Genomic DNA, 21,012 nt, shown 5'->3' on the forward strand with positions numbered 1-21,012 from the left:
ACGAAAGGTCTACCCCTCTATACTATAAAATCAACTATAGTATATAGGGGTGGTCCTATATATCTTTCGTCACTTGCAGAATTACATGGGGACACCTTTAAATCGACATAGGAATGAATATAACTATAACTGTTAATTTATAATACATCGTTGATATATCTAAGTATCGAGCTGAAGACCACAGCAGGTGTTTTTATACCCCCCGCTTGAAAAGTGGGAGGGTATATAGTAATCGGTATTTCCGTCCGTCCGTCCGTCTGTTACGCTTTAGTTTAGGGTACCCATCTCTTTTCCGCAACTCCTCTTATACTACGGATTGAAATTTAATGAAACTTTCACAGAATCTTTATTACGTATTGCCATTGTGCACCTCCTATTTTACCTTTTTATTCGACAGGTATTTCAGGTTTCCCATAGCAAAACATGGACATTGCCATTATATTCTATATTTATATCCTATGACGTCACCTTTAACATTTGATAAGACGAGTTATTCCTCTTTACACATTACCGTAAAACAATAGCACAACATCGACATCATGGGAGGCGGGGGGTATCATTTAGTGAGCTCATTGCTCACAGTACCTCTAGTTTTTAATAAAGATGCCTTAATTAATGAAGAGCAAAGAAAATTGAAATGATGTCTTCAAATTCTCAGACTTAAATATTTATATTATTTTGAAAATCAATACATTTATTCATTATTACGACTGCTTTCTGAAAACACATAACCACTGCTAATACCTACAATATTTATTGATCGGGCTCGGCATTCACAATGTTATGAAAACAGGGAAGGTAAACAGCTGTTGAATAATCTGCGACACACAGGTAGGAATAGAGCTTGTAAATACGACAGTATTACAGTTTATACAACACATTTAGGCCTATCTTACGTTTTCATTAGTGTGTTATCTGGTGTAGGGGGTGTTAGTTAGGGTTATTAATTATCGTTCCCATGATAATGAAAGGTCGAAAAACACACACAAGGGTCGCCTGGTACAACTTGAATTATCTCTGTAATTATGGAAACGATAAGATGACAGAACCTGACTATGTTATTGTCTGTCTTAATTTGAGTATGCTTAAAGTGCATTGTTATGTAACACTGTTATGAAATCCATTCCAGAGAGATTGTGTAACTGTCGCTGTGTCTGTATACATGTATGACGCAATCTCTCTGGACATCTAATGATCTTGCATTGTAAAAGAATTTTATAAGTAAAATATAGCAGACACCTGATATATGCCATACATGTTAACCTACTGTGATGAAAAAGAGGGAGATTCAGACCTCAAAAGCGGTAGCATTGCGCGCGTGTTGTTTAACGCTTGGATTATCGATATCTTTCATGTAATATACATGTATATTATAAGCTTTAAATGAAATCAGGTACCTACACTAATTAATCTTAAATATCAACAGCAAAGAAGAAGACAGAAACACCTTAAGTTTGACATAAATTGTACAAATTCAAATATTTTTCATGCTCATCATTTTGCTTGGATTGGCTGCTTTACTTAGCCTTTTGAAGTGTGATCTTTGCTGAAATAGCCTAGAAGCAATAATTCTGAATGTTCATACAGTTTTTAAACAAAACAAATGATGGCGTGGTTTAATCTAGATCTAAAACAAGTTCGTATCTTTCGTTATATAAATTAGATTTCCGCGATGATCGAAAACGAAAGTAGAGATGTGCCACATGGCTTGGTCAATCGAGTGATTTCTATTGACTTTATTGATAAAGTTGTGAGCTTCTGTGCTTTTAAAGACGATGTCAAATGTTTTCATCTAATTCTTAAAAGCTGTATCTCCTTTTTCATGGCAGGGATGTTGATAAATTTATCGTAACTAATGTAATGATCACTGGTAGTCTTATGTTGTTGTCGTTGTCAAATCCGTGCTTGAAATCTATGTACAAAAAAGCGTTTGTATGATTCCGAGTCAAATCACGCGATATCTAGCGAGATTTTATGAGAGTGGCTTCAAAAATGGATACCCAAGTGAACCAAAAATACTTTAGACGCAGCTTTTGTAGAAAAGCGGTAGATTTCTGAATTAAATCGGTAGGCGGGAGATGGAGTGAAAAAGCGGTAGACTCCCGCCTAAATCGGGAGAGTTAACATGTATGTATATGCTGTATTAAAAATTTGAACAACGGTCTCTGAACGGTCTTTGAACTGTTCTAAACCCAACAGCCCTGACAAACACTCAAAATCTTATACAGTACTCTTCTTAGTTGAAGGAGAAAGCCTATTTGCCGTTTGGCTTATTAAAGTGGGATTTAAATTACTCGATACAAAGGGATGTTTCATGTTTATGAAAATCTTCAACATACATGGTAAAAAATGTATTTCAAGTGATCAGGCATAAAATAGTATTTTTTTCTCTGACTGATTATAAATTCATAATTAAGATACTGATCTTAATTTCCTTTCCTTCCCAAATACTTGTTCTGAATGCTTATGAAGAAGTTCAATAAAATCTGGATACTAATGTCCATTCAATGTGGCTAGTTTATGGTATATGTAGTAAATTGTATTGCTTTCTGAGTTTCATAAAGGCAGGAGTTTACATGTACAATTTTACTTGTTTATACATGTACATACTATATATATAAAGTATGTGACACTGAAGTGATTGTATATATACTTAGTATCAGTGAATTTTTAGGATGTTCTTTTGACTAGTAAATGCTGTTTGAAATTATACAGTCCTACTTTGTCACATGAACAATTTACTCATACATGTACAGTGATGTACTAGATTTTAGTTTTCAAAATCATGTGATGTTTTATTAAATAACCTTCAAATGATTTTTGAGCAAACAACCTGGTATTTGAACTCTTGATCAATGAGGTTTAAAACCTCAATATTTGTAATGCCTGTATATGACTTAGCTAAGATATTTTTATTAAAGAGAAACATTTATATCCATAAATCAACATAAATTTAAAATTGTTCAAAAAGCTAATATTAATACATGTACTGAAGTATTAAAGAAACTTTCTTAATGTTTGATAAACTAAAGTATTTCTTGTGACTGAAAAAATTGATTGCTTTTTTATGTTCATATGTATAGATGTTGTAAAAACTTAAAGTTTACAAGAAGACCTACACACTTATATCCCTCCTTCCTGATCAGAAATGTGATTCAGGTGTGTATCATTCTGAAGAGTCCATTATCTGAAGTGGTGTGTATCACAAACTTCCTGTGACTTCAGGCATTTGTTGATAAATATGTAAAAGTTACATGTAACTCATAGAATACCATGGTCACAACTCACTTTACTGTTAGAAAAAAAGATCATTCTATAAACTTTTAGTAATATAATTTTTGTATCATCTGCTGACAGTAATAAAACCTTCAGATGTATATGTTTGTGGTGTATACAATGAGGCATCCTAATAGCTTGGACCATTATAGTGGGTTAACCCGTAAAGCACTGTACTGGCATGCCAGAGAGACTGGATTGAAATCCATTTGGAGTGAAACATATGGAGATAACAAACAGTATTCCAGATCTAAAGTCCATAGAACAATACAAAATAGGAGCAGAGCAAACACAGACCTCCAAAACATCAGAGGTGGGATCAAGTGCCATGGAGGAGTGAGCATCCCCTGCTGACTGGTCACACCCGCAGTGTGCTCCTTGTCATGATTGGTAAAAACATGTCTCTGTCACAAACATATTATTTTTATGCCCATTGCTTGAAAGATAAGGGTTATATAGTGATTGGGTGTCAGACCATTAGTCTATATAGCTGTTTGTCCATCTGTTACACTTTGGGTATATAGAAATCTCGTCGAGATCTGCAACTCCTTTTCCACCAATGAATAAAATTTATAAATGAGACTTTCACAGAATATTTATTACATAGTGTCATTATGTGCATGTCCTACTTTATGTTTTGATTGGACAGATATTCTGTGTTTTTCCATAGTAAAACATTGACTATGTCATTATACACTTATGACAAGGGGGGGGTGGGGATGAGTATAAGTTTTCATTTGTTGTCTGTTACACCATTGACTAAGAGTCCTTTTTGAAATGCAGGTTTTCTCATTAAACTTAATGCTTTCCACAGCTGGCAATAGCAAGCCTTTGTAAGTATTTTAGGGAGATTTCATTATCATGGTTTGTTACGTTGAAGTTTGCTCATCCTTAGAACATGCTGAGGGAAATTTTTTCTTTCATTATTTCTGGAAGTTTTGTGAAGTTTACAAGCATGTTTACTGTAGGATGTTACAGATTATATCAGAGTGTTTTATGAGTTATCAACTTATGCCTTGTTTTCAACAATAAAGGTATTGCGTTCCTAGAATAAACTGGAAATTTGATCCTTACTAGGTATAGACATGTCACAATAGAGAGAATTGAAATACTGAAATTCTGTTTAGTGATCTTATATGATTCAAGGTAAACAAGTTAACAGTTTAAAAAAAACTGCTTTTTGCTGAAGTCGGTCAGAATAAATATTTTAAATTTTACTGTGTAGTATTCAACTGATGCTTCTAATCAGTTTATATCAGGTGGCACTTCCTTGTGGAAAAAAATATCTCTTAAATCATGCTAATATATGATGAAAAATCAATATAGTCACATAGCTTTATATTTTTCTTTTTAACGAATAACTGCAGTATTTTCATTCTCCAGCATGATACTGGTTTAAGGACAGATCGTGACACAGGAAAAAACAAAATGGATGCTAAAATTGATAGATTATATATTTTCAAAGCTATATATTCAGATTGTTTTAAAAATAATTCATGCGGGTATAAAATTTCTTAAGTATAAAATTGTAAACTTTCTATCATCTTCAAAATTCTACCTTTTTGCCATCACCATAATAAATGTATACAACTTTTTATCACTTGAGGACATTTATTTTGAAACTTTAAATGAAAAAATAAGATGTGCGCGGTTAAATTGTTTATTGTTCTTATATAAATATGACATTTTTTTGATTTTTGGAAAAAAAAAATCATTTGTCCTTTACCTAAGATTACCCGGTATAAGTTCAGATCATGATGTACAGATCGATACTTTAATCATGTAGTTTGAAGAAAATGTTGACAATTTTTCAAACAATTTCATTTTAATTTTTTTTATAATATTAATTATTAATGTGATTAATAATAAGTTTTTAACATAAATGCTGATTAAAAAAGGAAGTTGAATTTATTAGGAATTATCAGCTACAGTAAAACTGATATCTGTTTATATATTTGTACTGCACAGTTTGCCAGGAACTGTATTTGACAAACATGAACATACAATCTAATCAATCCAAATCATGTTATATCATATTTTAAATCAGGACATGTGGTGCAAATATTTTTTTTCAACTGAAAAAAATATTTCTCCATGCAAACATAAAATTTAGTTACAGAGTAGGGAACCTTCTAGTGCGTTGATGCAGAAATCCTTTGAGGATTGACTGCTTGTATAGTGATATAGATAAAATATACATTATCAATCATTTCTACTATTTTCCTTTCCTGTGTTTTTCCACAATCATTTTACCTGTGTCAATAGCACGATATTGATGTCACTTTTGTTGCCTAAAGCAAAAAAATTATCCAAATGGTGACAGATTTATTTACAAAAAGGATTTCCACCATCTTTTGTTTCTTTGATCACAGCGAGTTAAGGAAAATCCATACAAGATTGCCATTCATCAGGTAACATTTTCTTTGCTTTTTTTTAAATGCCGCATGGAATTGACCCTTTTTGGAACATGATTCTGTGCCCTTTCTGGTGGGAAATGTTAATGACATAGACTTACAAAGTAGCTTTAATTACCATTTTTACGATGTCTGTTTCACTGTAAAATACATTAATAAGATGGTAGCTTGGCTATATATCCTGTATTCTTATTGTAATCTAACAATTGAGGTTTTGATCAAAATCATTGAAAAAATTCAATATATATGCTTACAAGTTTTATTTAATTTTGTGTGAAAAAATAGAGAAGAAAAAAAATGAAGCCAACTTGACTTTTGGGCAAGGAATAGCATAAGAGGTGTTTCTCAAAGGATTTTTTTTAATACATTGAGCACTATGGCCCCACAGGCCTGTTGTTTTAAGGATATATGAGCATTCTAAGAGTTGGTATATATTATTGTATCTTAATACAGGTATTTTCTGTAGGTGGAAATTTCTGTGGTTTGACCCCAGAAAGGTATCTCATTAAATCAGTGCTCTTTGTATACCCCAAAAATTCATTTACCCACAATCTCTTCTGCTTGTTTATAATTTGGCAGGAAAATGCACTATTTTGCACTTTTTTGCAAGTTCTAGTGACTTGTTTAGAGTGCATAAAATGGAAAGAAAACTTTTTAGCTCACCTGAGCTAAAAGCTCAAGTGAGTTTTTCTGATCACATGTCTGGTGTCTGTCTGTAAACTTTTCACATTTTCAACCTCTTCTCCAGAACCACCCGACCAATTTCAACCGAACTTGCCACAAAGCAACCTTGGGTAAAGGGGGTGCAAGGAAAGATAAAACTTTTTGGGAAACATCTTCAGGTATTGTAGATTCATATCTGTTCAAACCCGGAGGGTAGGGCGGGGCCACAATGGATGATCAAAGGTCTACATAGGAATATATAGGAAAAATCTTTTAAAAATCTCTCAAAGCATGATCCCTTAGGTAGGGTTGGGCCACACTAAGTATTACAAAGGGGAAAATGTGGTGAAGAACAACAGAGTTAAAGTTGCTCAGGTGAGCATTGCGGCCCATGGGCCTCTTGTTTTATGTATACCCTTCTTTTTGAATTCTTATGGAAACCTTTCATTTAGGAATTAAAAAAAGAGCAATACATTTAAGAAATATCTAAGAATTTCATGAACTTAACATTTTATGATCATTTGCATGTTCCAGATTAATTGATCGACATGTATTTGCAAAATTCTGCAAAAACTGACAAATGCAGAAAATATTTTTTCGACAGTACTGGTATATTTCTTACATTTTACTTTTGATTTTCTATTTCCAGGTTTTTAGTGATTCGCTTTCAGTGAAGAGCACACATACATCAGTCAGAAGTCAGCATTCAAAGAAAATGTGAGTTCTATTTGATCTGTCATAATATGTAGACAATAACGCAGGCAGCTTTTGCACAATGTATTTTGTAAATGCACCAAGGGGTTTTTAGGGGAGGATGGTTTAGTTTTATGATTTTGAAACTGACAATGAATTAAGCAACTTTTCTTTCTATAAAACTGATTTTAGCTTTTCAGAGTGCTCAGGTGGGCAATATATGTAATATACCCATGGGCTTCTTGTTTAATTGAGTTTCATTCATATTTTAGCAGGTCACATCCAATGCATAAAAATAACCAACAATTTAAATTGCAGGATGAATAAATTTTGCAATTCAACTTCAGAACAACATTAATACTTTGGAGGCAAACATTTCTCTTTTGTAAGACTCGAAGAAGAAAATTGTTGTATATCTAAAAATAGATTTTATGTAAGTCTTAAAGTGCATGTCCACTGGCATTAAGTGAGGGACAGGGAGTAGTGGTTATATATAAAACAAGTCAGTTGGTCAGGAGGTGAAAGGAATTGGACCATATAATAGACCTGTTAATGGTTCATATATAGGTATACATAAAACATAACAAAGAACAAGGCCAAAAGGTTAAGATTCAGGCCACAACCAAAACACACCTACTCATTTATAGATCTTTTATATCCTAATAGTAATTAATGATGGGAGGGAAGTTTTACTTCTGACTGCATAAAAGTGATCAGTACATGTATTCGAAATTTAATTATGGCATATATTAGTTATGTGGACTTATAATAATGCCATAATAAATGCTGTTTTTGTTTTTTTTTTTGGGGGGGGGGGGGGGGGTCAGTAAACAAAAAAACATAAAAGTGACATTTTGCTTTCTCTTTGTTATAAACCGTACAGTATTAAAAGCTGCAGTATCTACAGTATTAAAATCAGTATCAAATCAGTATCAAAATCTACAGTATTAAAAGTTGCCATACACATGTATTAATATTTTGGAACCTTGAAAACTATTATCCTCAGCCTATGGGGCTTGGTGATTTTTTTTTTCTCCTCATATACAAATTGGTATTTAAATCATGGCATTGACCTCAAATATAAGAAAATATGTAGCTATAATATCACAAAAAAGACATGTGAAATATAAAGCTAATTTAAATTAGATTAAAAGAAATCAGGTTTTAGATTTTATTTGAATTTAAACCATTGAAGTAATTTAAACTAATCTTTTTCAACCAATAAAGCATGATATCTCTGTGCATTTTACACATATAACCTAGCTTTACTATAATGAAATGATTCCAACTGATTTCTGTATAGTGTAGAAAAGCCATTCTCATTGTTGAGAAGATTTTTTAAACAAGATTGCACTGTTGTAAGAATTTTTAGTGAAGTAGAGATATGACCATGCCCCCCCCCCCCCCCCCCCCCCCCCACACACACACACACACACACACACCCTGACAGACAGAAAGGCAAAAAAAACAAAATGATACAATATGTATTTCCATGCCTCCTTAGTGGAAACAAAAAGCTAATCTGTGCATAAATCTTTTTATTTATAGTTACCTATGTTTTCAGTACAATGCATAATAATGTAGTTTTAATTGATACTTTTTACTTATGCATGTATATTTACTAATTTAAGTAAACAGCTATTAGGAAAAGTTAAATGACAGTTCAAATTTGATATACAATACATATGTATTAAAAAAATTTCTGATTTTCCTACAGGTTAAGATCTGAATAAATTAAGTGTCATGAAATAAGTGTATCATGTGACTCAATCTTAAAGTGGTTTGAAATTCTGATAAAATTGCATGATTAAGAAGGCAGTCAATATTTTGCAGTGTATATAGTCCCAGACTAGTCCTATTGCAGGCAAACCAGGAAATTTGACCCAGCTTCTATTTAGATCATGCTTGGTGGTTATAGTAAAAATTGAACTAGAATTTGGAGAAGATATGTTTTCACATAAATCCCTGTCCAAATTTCAACTGTATCGGTCAACAACAGGTGAATGGGCATTGTTCTAAAATTGACCTAGATTCTAAAAATTTTGTATTTTAAAACTTAAATACCCATTTGTGGAAGTCATAAGATATTTGGAATGACCTTGGAGCTAGGAATTCATTGTATCATGTAATTGATGTAGCCTTGGTTTGCTCTGTAAAATTCAAGAGTCACAAGATACACAAAAATTGAATAAGACACCTCTGGACCTGAAGAGTGTAGACATTTTTCCTTTTCTCTCTGACAAAAACACATGGCTGTAAATGTGACTTGGTGTGGTGTTGTGGGAGTCATGAGATATTAGGGGCTCTCTCCTGTAGGTTACTTACCCCATCAGCACGATCAAACCAACAGAACAACATTAATTAATGGAATGCTAGATTTTTGATTCAGTGGAAGATGTGTTGAAAGCCAATGACATTGTTTTAGTGTCTTTAGCAGTTTGTAGCTAAGTCAACTCAACTATTGTCAGACATTAACTATAGGATGAATTCAAACCAAAAAGCTTGTTTCTCAACAAGAACCTGCAGATAGTTCAGAGCATTATATTACACATTTCATTGTGAAATAAAATTCTAGTATGTTGGGTATGCTGCAGCCAGGGCATCAACGATAGTTGGAAATATTTTGCAAAGCCTGTTATGCATAAATTATATCCCCAATTTCCAACTGCCGTTGATACCCAACAAGCTAGACAGGGATCCATTCCTTATATTTCCATTTCATTGTAAAACAAAATTGTAAATTTAGATCTGAAACATGTAGTTTAATAGATTTTAATAACACAAGGCCTCCCATGTCAATTTCAATAGTTCCTACTCACAGAACACAAAGAAAGCTGCATGAGATTTTCATGCATATTAGCTAGGCCTTTATTGTTAGCTCCTGACCTTTCACTTGGTGAAATTTACATTCTGGTTGAATTATCAAGAAATCATCTTATCAAACTTTCAAAGAGTTATCACAGAGAAAAAAATTAGAAATAAAAATATTAGCTTATTTGAGGATAAATTGAGTCTTTATGCCCATCCCCCACACACCCTTAATACAAATAACCACTGGTTATGCTTACAGTATATGGTGTAATGTATTGGTGTAATGTATTTGAAAATGTACAAAGATTGCTCAATAAAATATATATAAATATATAAACACATTAGAGAGGTGAATGACTCAGAAAAGTGTCTATTTCAAATAATCAGCTGATATCCTTCAGATGCACTCCTAATAATTTTCCATTTTTGTTTTTCCCCCAAATAAACATCCTCTGTTTTAAGAAAATAACAAGGATTTTGCATTTTTATAAAATTATGGAAAATAATAAAACTTGTCATCTTTCATGTGGAGTTTGACATGAAGTTGTACTTGAGGTCTGAACAAAACATTTTGTTGATCATGAATCATGTACACATCCTGGTCAAAATCAACAAGACAACTGCGACTTCAAATATGAAATGCATTATCACACTTGATTTTCATGTTGCAATTTATTAAGTCTTTTTTATAAGGTTTTTTTTTTTTGGTAGATATATAGACTTTATAGAAAGGAAACTGTTTTCTCTCCAAACTCAGTCCTTAATTTTAAAGTGAAGAATCTCAGTTACTCTCTCCTAAAAGTACTTTTATCCTTCCTCCATTCTCTCACCAACCAATCCCCCTCCTTTCTTTTTCCCGAAGGGGACTGGATGCACAGCATAAGACATGTTAGCTAACCAAAGCACAGACTTAGGTTGATGCAGAATACCCTTCTGTTCTAATCACTGTTTGGGGGGGAAGGAGTTTAATTTCTTTAATTACAGGGCTGATTAATTGATATATACATTGTACTTCTTTAAAAAGGTCCCATATTTTTGTGAATAGCTCAGTCTTTTGCTTCTGGTAAGCCTTATAGGCCATGTGAATTTATTTCTAAGCTAGCTGTTTTCTTACAACCTTTGATGGGTCAATTGTACTAAATATTTTATAAAATCTACTTTATAATATTTGAGAAATCCAAAGGTTTTTCCAGCATATCAATTAATTATGATGAATATTGCACTAAGTGTATTTATACTCTTACATTTTAATATCTTTCTCATGATTGAGACCCTAGGGCAATACTTTTAATGGGATATATCTTTTTATTTAATGTTTTGTTCTCTATCAGATCAGAAAATTGTGATGGTCTCATGACTTGTCATATACAAAATTCATTCAAGGGAAACAACTCCGTATTTTCTGAATCTTTTCTGTTTATGAAATTCTTGACCTTGCATCACTGTAATTTGTATTGGGCCTATGAAGGCTATATAAGAGAAGGGACAACCCAATTCCTGATAGCTAGATCTTGTGGTCTCTGGGGGCATTGCTTCAACACCAAGTGTATGGAATAAGACTTTCCTTAGAACAAGGGCAGCATGTTCACTTTGAGGTAGAGTTTTACTCCTTTTCCCAAAGTTTTCTCTCTTTTGTGATTTAGAATTTTTTGTTTGGTTTTATTTTTTATTTTTCATAGAATTCAAATTATTCATTTTGTGTGTGTGTGTGTTATATCTGCTAGGAAAAATAATTTGTTTTAGTCATATTTTTTTGGTAAAATTTAAAACAAAACTTACTTTCAAATTTTAAAAATTTTAAATGTTATGTTTTAAATCATGAAAAAATGATTTTGATTGATATTAAATAATTTATTTTCTTTTTAAAATAAAGACATATATTTTGAAATAAACAAAACAAGAGATAAAAAAAATAATATGTCATGTTGACTTGACACGATAAAAAAAAAACTACCAGAGATAATGAAAAATTGACAAGGTTTTGATGTATGGCCATCAGATTAGATATCCATCATTCATTTTCAATGAGATAAGATAGTCATTTACAATCATAAGATATGACTGGGTCATCCTAGTTATTCCTTTGTAAACTCTGCTGGCCTTGAAGAACAAATCACAAGACCTGATTCAGTCATATACATGTACAACAGCTTTGTCACGTGGAGAAACCCCTTCAATTTGTTCCATGTTTTACACAATTACAAGCTTGTATGATTGTGTCATTACCTGTGATCAGGAGGACACGTAGGATTTATTCTTAGTAGAGAGTCAGAACATTTTAGGCTATTTTAAAACTTGTAAGTAAATTTTTCCAAGTAAAAAAGTTTTTTTACAGCACAAAGTGTTTTATTTAGAAAAAAAAAAAAAGAAATACCTAAATATTGGTTTAGATATAAATACTGGAAAATCAAGTGCTTTGCATGTATTTGATAGATGTTCTAAAACAAGTACGTACCGGTATATGCATGGCATGCATTTTTTATGCTCTGTTAAGCTTTTTTTATGTGACAAATATTGTTTTGTACTTTCAGAAGCACCATGTCCACTGCCTTGAGATGTCCGTTTTTGTCCCGAATTCCGGTCAACCAGGTCAGAAAGACGGCCAATCAGCTGATGACCTACGCCGAGCGATGTCCAGTAATGGTGCATGCCATGAACTACATGTCTACGCCAGACATGATGACCGTGACAGGTAATTAATAAAACACATTTTTTAAATTAATCCCTAATTAGGCATAGGTCAATACAAAACAATGGAGAGTATAAAAATAAGACATTTTGGCTCAGTCCTCATAAATAGGAAAATCATGGAGAGTTTTAAAAAAATTAAACATGTTATTTCTCAAAACCAAATAAGGGAAAGTTTGATATACATGTATTACATGATTCATAGCAAAATAATAATAGAGTAATTGAATTAAAATAAGCATCAAAACATTGAACATGGTAAAAGTACTAAAGCAAACATGGACATTATGAGTCTCCATGGAAATGAGAATTTCTGTTTTCAATTAATTTCTTATTAAATTGCTTGTCAGGTAAATCCTGTTATGAAGCTTGTGGAAATTCCACTGTAATAGAAAATATTAAAGTATGCACAGAAATGATAATTTGTGGTTTTTATCAATAAGTAATTTTAACTTAATTTTAACTTTAGTGAAATATTTGAATTCTTGACTGCCTTTTAAATGCATACCAAACATTCCTTGAGATGTTGGATTTTTTGTTATTGTAGATAATTTAACATTTCTTTAAAAATTATATTGTATATAAAACACCTCTAAAGACCAGTGTAAAATAAATACAGTTGAAATTTGATTTATCCCAAACACTGATATCTCGAAAGCCATGGATATGGCGAAGTGATCTGAAAGTCTCAACACCTAATTCTTTTAAATTAAGTATTAATCCTGGATAACTGGAATCCTTAAATATCTAAAAGGTTTTTCTCAGTCTCGCTGTGTTTGATGTAGTGAGGTTTGACTGTATTAGTTTCCTGTGACCCCCATTGATCATTGAAGGATTCTCTTTTACAGACGAGCCCCTGGAGAAGCAGTGCCCATTCTTTGCTAAGGAGGGACTGGCCATTAAGGACGTCAAGAACCATGTCTCCTCACTGAAGGAAGCTAATCCTAAGAAGGGTAGGTAGCCAATGAAAATGGAGTGTGACTTTAATCATATCAAATATGAATTTCAAGCAAAAACATCAATTTTTTCAAATATAATATCATAATAATTCATGTTACATTGGAATAAATCTTTCAGACTATTATTGTGTAAATAATTTAAAGTAAAAAAGGGAATGTATATTACATAACAGAAACCGTAGCTCAGCCAGATATGACCGTTAACAAGGCTACAGCTGCTGAGGCTGAGATTGCTGCCCCTAAATACCCCTCAGGCATCACTGTGGAGAAAACTCTTGAGTACATGAAGCAGTGGGGGAAAGACAACAAGAAAGGTGAGGGAGGTGTATCAGATGGGGATAATACTTAACAGGGGAGAGGGAATAGGGTTTCAAGCAAATTACCTTTGGATTAAAAGGGATGAATTGTCCTCTTAATTAAAATTAATTTCCGAGTACTTTCAAATTCATAACTGTTTAGATTTAACAAAATATTTGTTTCCAAATTGAAACTATGAAAGTGCCTTGATAGCTGTTTATTTAAACTTGTTAAGAGTTGGAAGCAGAAGAGGAGAAGCAGGAGGAGACAACTGAGGGTATAACTTGATTGCTGGAGTTATTTACCTTTGTTTTATCCTTACATTTTGCTTTATTTTGTGTGCAGTTCCTTTCTGTCAGTCTAATTTTTAATTGATTCAACTTTTTGTTTTCAAAATTTTTCTGAATTAATTTTGATACTAGATGCTAGCTCTAATTTTATTTTTTGTACATGTATGCTTCACAAAGTATCATCTCTACTTGATTCAAGTATATGTGGTATAAGTAGGAATTCAATTTTGGCATCATAAAGGGATGCATTGACTTTGCTATTAATTCTCTAGGAAAGTTTTCTGTATAGGACATGTGTCTATCTCTTTTTGCTAAAATTTTAAAGAAATTTTTTTTTTTTTGCTAAGCATACCATTTATATATGGTAATAATATTAAATTATGTAATTTTGGGCATTAAAAAGTAAAGAAAGAAGTAGAAAACATGATCTAGCTAGTACATGTAGTAGGAAATTTCTAGAACATGTAGCTTTCTTGCAATAATTTTAAAGAAATGATTTTAATTTTGCTGAGTGACATAAACATAATTATGTTTGAAAAGTGTTGTCAATTGTAATCCTTCCATCTTAGATTTGTAAAAATTTTTCTGCAACCATTTATCATGGTTAAAAGAAAATCAAGTAATGGTGTAATATACATGAACACTTAATGTTTTGAATGCTTGCGCATTTGGACTACAATTGCTTTGTGCATGAAGTAACTGTGTTCTTAATTGTGTTAATTATGATGGAATGTAAAAATTAATCCGTAACAGATAATGAGAGTTATGAGTATTTATTTATTATAAAATTATATGATTCTGATATAATTAAAATGTAACTGTTAAGATTCTTAACAAAGGTGCTGAATAGAACAGAAAGCCAAAAGTAAACATGTACATTATGTTAATTAAAGAAGAATGCAGGTGTTTAATTAATTTTTCTTTTATTATCAGGTCAACCAAAGCTGTTCAACTACGAGGATTTCTTTGAGGGTGAGATAAACAAGAAGAAAGACGACCATACCTACCGCGTGTTTAAGAATGTCCAGCGCAGGGGGAGGGAATTCCCCTTCGCTGAGGACCACTCCACGGGGAAAAAGAAGGACATTACTGTCTGGTGTAGTAACGACTACCTGGGGATGAGCTGGCATCCCAAGGTCATCAATGCTGTCAGGTGAGGGGTCAAAATTCAAAATATGAATATGATCGAAAGGAGAAATATGAATTGGAAAATCAGTGTAGTAACAAGTTCATTCTAACTCATGAACATAGATATTTTGTCCATGAATCTTGTTTACAAATTCCATCATATAGTATATTTGAGCTGAATAAACAGAATGTACATGTATAAGGAAATGTGCATGAACAGAATATTGTGTTCATGCAGTTTGTAAAAATTAGATTTTTATGTAGATGTATGTAAGTCAGTAATTAAAGCATATTTTCTTGATTTCAGTGAAGCTTTGAAGAAGCATGGTGCTGGTGCAGGAGGGACTAGAAATATATCGGGGAATTCCCCTCTACATGAAGGTCTGGAGAAAGAGCTAGCATCACTTCACCAGAAAGAGGCTGCCTTAGTGTTCACTTCCTGTTACGTAGCCAATGACACCACTCTTTATACTCTAGGAAAGGCTATTCCAGGTATGATAGAAGAGTTGTCCAGGGGTAATTTCTAGATTTTGAAAAATATTTTGTCTATTGATGAAAAACACAATGCATCATATTTTAATTAAACTCTTTAAATTTTTGCATGTTATTGCAGCACTGTAAATTAATTGTTGTAAAATAACAATTAGATTTTACTTTACTCTCTTATATTTGGAAAATATTCTACATTTCAAAACCAGATTTAAAAAGTAGCAGTCAAATATATAATAAAATAGGACAGATTAAAACTAAAGTTATACATTATATAAAAATGCCGAGCAATATTATACACACAGAATGACTCCCATCTTCTTTCAGTACATTTTGTTTGGGTCAATTTGTTATGACAAGATATACACAGGAACCAATCAGTTATCGGTCTCTTCTAATTTCTCTTTTTCAGGTGTTCATATGTTTTCTGATGCTGGAAACCATGCTTCCTTGATTCAAGGTATACGAAACAGTGGCGTCCCCAAGCATATATTCCGACATAACGATCCACTGCATCTGGAGGAACTTCTGCAGAAAGTGGACAAGAGTGTCCCGAAGATTGTGGTGTTTGAAACCGTGCATTCCATGACAGGTAACTTGTTCTCTCAATATGCTAGGTGATAAAGATATTCTTGATGAAATAAGAAAAAAAAATCAGGAAATATAAACATACATTTGAATTTTGGTACCTCGAAAACCAATATTTAGATTTGACTGTATATCTATAAACTCTGATATCTTTGATGAAAGGACCGAGGCTAAGGGGGTTCCACTTCACATCTTTATTATATCTACAGGTGATGTATCCCCCCTGAATGAGTTGTGTGATGTGGCCCACAAGTACGGGGCTATAACCCTTGTAGACGAGGTCCATGCCGTGGGTCTCTATGGTGACCACGGGGCAGGGATCGGGGAGAGAGACGGGTGTATGCACAAGATTGACATTATATCAGGAACTCTAGGTACGTATCAGAAAAGATTGAAGTGGAAAAGTTGATTCAGAGTATAGTTGGAGTCATTTGTGAATTATTGCAATAATATTGGAATACATATAAGGTTTCAGCAATTTATTTTGATAATAGTATGCATGCAATATCCTGCAAATTTACAATTTTCTTGTATTCATATTCTCACTAGAAGTACATGTATACAAGTTTTATAATGTGAGGAACTTTATTTATTACCAACAGTAATTTTCTATTACAGGTAAAGCGTTTGGTAATGTTGGGGGGTACATTGCCTCCTCCGCCCGTACGGTGGACATGATCAGGAGTTACGGCGCGGGCTTCATCTTCACTACCAGTCTCCCTCCCACAACTCTGGCAGGGGCAACTGCCTCCATTAGGGTAACAACTCACTTATACATTGTTATGATTTGTACAATCAAGTCTTAGGAATCCTCACTAATAATCCTTTTATGCTATAGTAAAATATGCTCATATAAAGTGCCAGGGCCAGATGATTTTACTTCATTAAAAATATAATTTGTATGTTCCTTTAGGATAAAAACAGCATCATTTTGTCATAATTGTGTTTTCCATAAACATGATTTACTCAAATATAAAGCATGTTTAGTTTTCAAACATATCAAAGATTAAAATAAGTTTGTTGGTTTATAAACAGGTATTGCGCAGTGAAGAAGGGAGACAACTGAGGGCTCGCCAGCAGAGCAATGTTAAATATCTGAGAAGTAACTTGATGGAGGCTGGGATACCCGCTCTACACTGCCCCAGTCACATCATCCCTATTCACGTAAGAAGTTTCAATTGTATCTCAGCTTCACTTTTTTGTGAAAATTTCTGTAGTCTTAGAATCTTGTACTAAAATTCTTTAAATAATTATCATAGAATAATCATAGGACATTCTTGAATAGAATCATGATGTTCATTTCGTTGAATAATGCATACATTTGATTGAAAGGAATTAAATGTTAAAATAAAACAAAGTTGCAATAACCCAAGCTTATATCAGACATTTTTTTCTCATTCCTAATTTCTAATTTCTAGGTTGGAGAGGCTGCATTGTGCACACATCTGTCAGCCGAGCTCATGAATAAACATGACATCTATGTCCAGGCCATTAACTACCCGACCGTGGCCCGGGGGCAGGAGCGGCTCCGCGTGGCCCCCACCCCCCATCACACCAAGGCCATGATGGATTACTTCGTAGCCTCGGTGGTCAGCGTGTGGAAGGAGAATGGTCTGGAGCTAAACAGAGAGCGGTCAGTGTGTCCCGAGGAGTGCGAGGTCTGTCAGAAACCGCTGGACATCCAGATACTGCAGGCCGTGGAGAAAGTGTGTGGGCGCTCCAACTGTACCTACGCCTCGCTCCAGCAAAACATCGCCTCGCTCCCGCAAAACGTCGCCTTCGCTTAAAGGGAGGCAACTCAAGGAAATAGTACAAGACATTAAAAAGAAAATAAAAAATGGAAAACTGGAAAATGTTTTAAAAAATATATGGGGGGAAATATTTAGATAATGACAAAATGCTATTGTTGAGTAAGTCTTACGATTGTGTTTATTTTTCCTAAAAATGTAACAATTATTTTATTTTTTTATACAAGCAACAAAAGTTTATTTTTTTATTATTTGATATGTTTAAAGAAAATGTTATTACATAATGCATCTTGTGTTTGATTCCGATTAAGAAAAAAGTAACTCTAAAAACAGCCTGTAAGTTTATTTCCAAAGGTTTTCTTCAGGCTTCGTAGCTTTGTGTTGGTTGTAAAATGTTGTGGCCTTCACTTTTAGTTTAGAATATCTAGCCAAAATTGGTTTTAGTATAAATTTTTTTCAAAAACTAGTTACCATAGCTTATATCATCCCTTTAGCATTTTATAAACATGACTTCAGTGAGATGATGCAGTCACTGGATAGTTATTTTTATTGTATCTCAGAGGAATCTCACTATATACATGTACTTAAAGCTATTATATAAAGGCATTTTGAGTCGCTTGACATCCTTCGTCGGCCATCGGTCAACTGTAATTGACACGATGGCGAATAATATACTTACCTGTTTTGTATCTGTTAATATCAAAGGCTTGGAAAAACAAGATTTGATTTGTTATATATTTATATACTTAGATCTCTACATTTAAGTTATAAATTGTTATTGTATACTGTCTTTATGATGAAGTATATTTTATAAATCAATCATGTTCATTCTGTTTAACTTCCTGAGGTGTTCTGAATTGTAAATCCCATGCCACTTTTATTTTTTTTTCTTGAAGGGTACACATGTAGTATAAATTTCAGTGCCTGCTGTGTTTATTTGGACAAATAATTATGAATACTGCTAAGCTTATATAGGTATTGATATCATTATGAATCATCAATTTAAAATAAAGTTAATAAATTTAATATGAAATGTGGGCATTTAAATGATTGTAGTGGGCAATTTAGATTCTTTCAAATCTTTATTCTTTATAAGTGGTGATGGTATTTTGATAGGAACACAAAATTTTGATTATGTTTTTGTCATTTTCATGAAACCTTTTATAATATCCTAATTTTCTTTACTGTTTATTTACATCAGCTGATTAAGATATTTGATTTTCAGGATGTGTCAGATTGAACTTCATTAATTGTGACATTTGTACATGTGTGTAAAATTTGTTGGTTCAAATAAAAAAATCATTTGGTATATGTAAACAATTTCGAAACATGTAATTATACCATATAATATATAAAGTACCTATATGTATATCCAAAATATTTGCTTTGAAATTTGTTCTTAAAATTCACTGCCAAATATTATGACCAAACTTTGTCCTTCAGGAAAAAAGCAATAAATTTTTGAACATCATGTCTTTGTTTTTGTTTTGTCTCTGTTAAGATTTTAATTAACTGGAGATATGCAACAGATGTGCACCTAAACTGTAGCTTTCAGTTCAATATACAGAGTTTTGTTTGACTTGCCTATTTTACACTTTACATTATCTCATTTACCTGTCCTGTTAATTGATTACAAATGATTTTGATAATTAAGTGCTTTTGCAAAGCTTCAGACTTAGCTGGCAGAGATGGCCTGGCTTAGCTGGTCTACCTACATGTATGCACTTTAAAAATAAGGATAAGCTAATTGAATTGAAGAATACCCAATGGCCAGTCCAACAATTTGGAAATGGGAGGTCTTACTTGAGACTTACTAGTATTAGTTCCGAAACAGAAATATGTAAATATCATCTCGCTTTGTGATTGGTTCAGACAGAATATTGAACATATTTTTTCTTCATTAGGTTCATCTAAGACAAATGTAAATATTTGCCTATGTATATTTAAGGACCTATACAATTATTCTGATATCTTGGACCTAAATGAAAAAAAGTGTATGAACAGTGACTACACAGTCAAATAGATTTCAGTGCATTATTCATAGGCGCTTGGGTCAAGGATACTGTATATTTTCTATAAAATGTATTGTCGAGGAAATTCGAACTATACTCGTAATATTTTTTTTCAGTCTGCAGTGTTAATTTTTAGTTTTTTGTAAATCTTTCTGCTTCATATACACTAGCATGTCACGGAAATTTGATTTTATGCGCGCTTTAAAAATGACATATCCCAATGTATACTAAAAAGAAACGTTTCTTTTTTCATGTTTTTAGTATACACAGACTGACTGAGATATATGTCTCTGGTATACAATTGAATATGTCATTTTTATACTTGTACATTATAGAAATTATAGAAAATACTCAAATTTTAACTCAAACATTTTAACAAATAACCATAATTAAATACAGCTTGTAAAGGTAAAGGATTTTAAACATTTAACTATACAGGCCTTGAAATATCGCAAATTAATTTTTTTAAGGAAGGCCCGGGTTTAATTTTCTTTGTTTATCGAGGTAAAGAGATCTACGATTTCATTTTTACCATAAAAAATAAAATAAAATGCATTTCTACTCAACGCCTCGAACCACGAAATCAAACCCCCGCATATCAATATTTTTTCCCTTCAAACCTCGAAAATTTGCGCTCACGAAAATGTTTGATTTTGTAGAATTGAAAATTTTACAAATTCAATCGCTGAAAAGAGGATAAATTCTTCATTGTAAAGCATCTTCTACGATTTAAACGTAAAATGTAATACTATTAATCATTGCATGTATTGTGCTGTATTTTGCTGATGCTGTACGTTAATTATGCAGTGCCGTGCATCCCTCTTATCTCAATTAACAAACCACTTCTAATTAAGTACATCATTTAAAGGTAAAGGATTTTAAACCTGCAACTAAATTGCCTTACAAATGAAATTAAATATATTTACATGTTTCAAAAATGTCTATCTGGTATGTGA

General features: G+C 32.7%; 1 protein-coding gene across 5 annotated transcripts; it reads left to right on the forward strand.

Annotated features, from left to right (window-relative positions):
* Positions 1-775: 775 nt before the first annotated feature.
* LOC134278628 (5-aminolevulinate synthase, erythroid-specific, mitochondrial-like) lies at positions 776-18,599 on the forward strand. 5 transcript variants are annotated; one of them, XM_062760942.1, is made up of 13 exons: positions 776-831; positions 7,003-7,070; positions 12,389-12,549; positions 13,394-13,498; positions 13,678-13,818; positions 14,037-14,078; positions 15,025-15,244; positions 15,527-15,711; positions 16,121-16,300; positions 16,506-16,670; positions 16,915-17,054; positions 17,332-17,460; positions 17,715-18,599. In XM_062760942.1, the coding sequence occupies exons 3-13, from the start codon at positions 12,396-12,398 to the stop codon at positions 18,081-18,083; spliced, it is 1,830 nt and encodes a 609-aa protein (XP_062616926.1). In that variant the 5' UTR covers positions 776-831; positions 7,003-7,070; positions 12,389-12,395; the 3' UTR covers positions 18,084-18,599. The 5 variants fall into 5 exon arrangements, with proteins under 5 accessions (XP_062616926.1, XP_062616922.1, XP_062616915.1 ...); XM_062760938.1 differs by lacking the exons at positions 776-831; positions 7,003-7,070 and adding an exon at positions 11,161-11,452 and having other exon boundaries at positions 13,687-13,818; XM_062760931.1 differs by lacking the exons at positions 776-831; positions 7,003-7,070 and adding an exon at positions 11,163-11,452.
* The last annotated feature ends 2,413 nt before the right edge of the window (positions 18,600-21,012 follow it).

This window comes from Saccostrea cucullata, unplaced genomic scaffold (genome assembly GCF_032062105.1).
Source record: "Saccostrea cucullata isolate Sc308-1 unplaced genomic scaffold, CSIRO_AGI_Scuc_v1 ctg652, whole genome shotgun sequence".
NCBI lineage: Eukaryota > Metazoa > Mollusca > Bivalvia > Ostreida > Ostreidae > Saccostrea > Saccostrea cuccullata.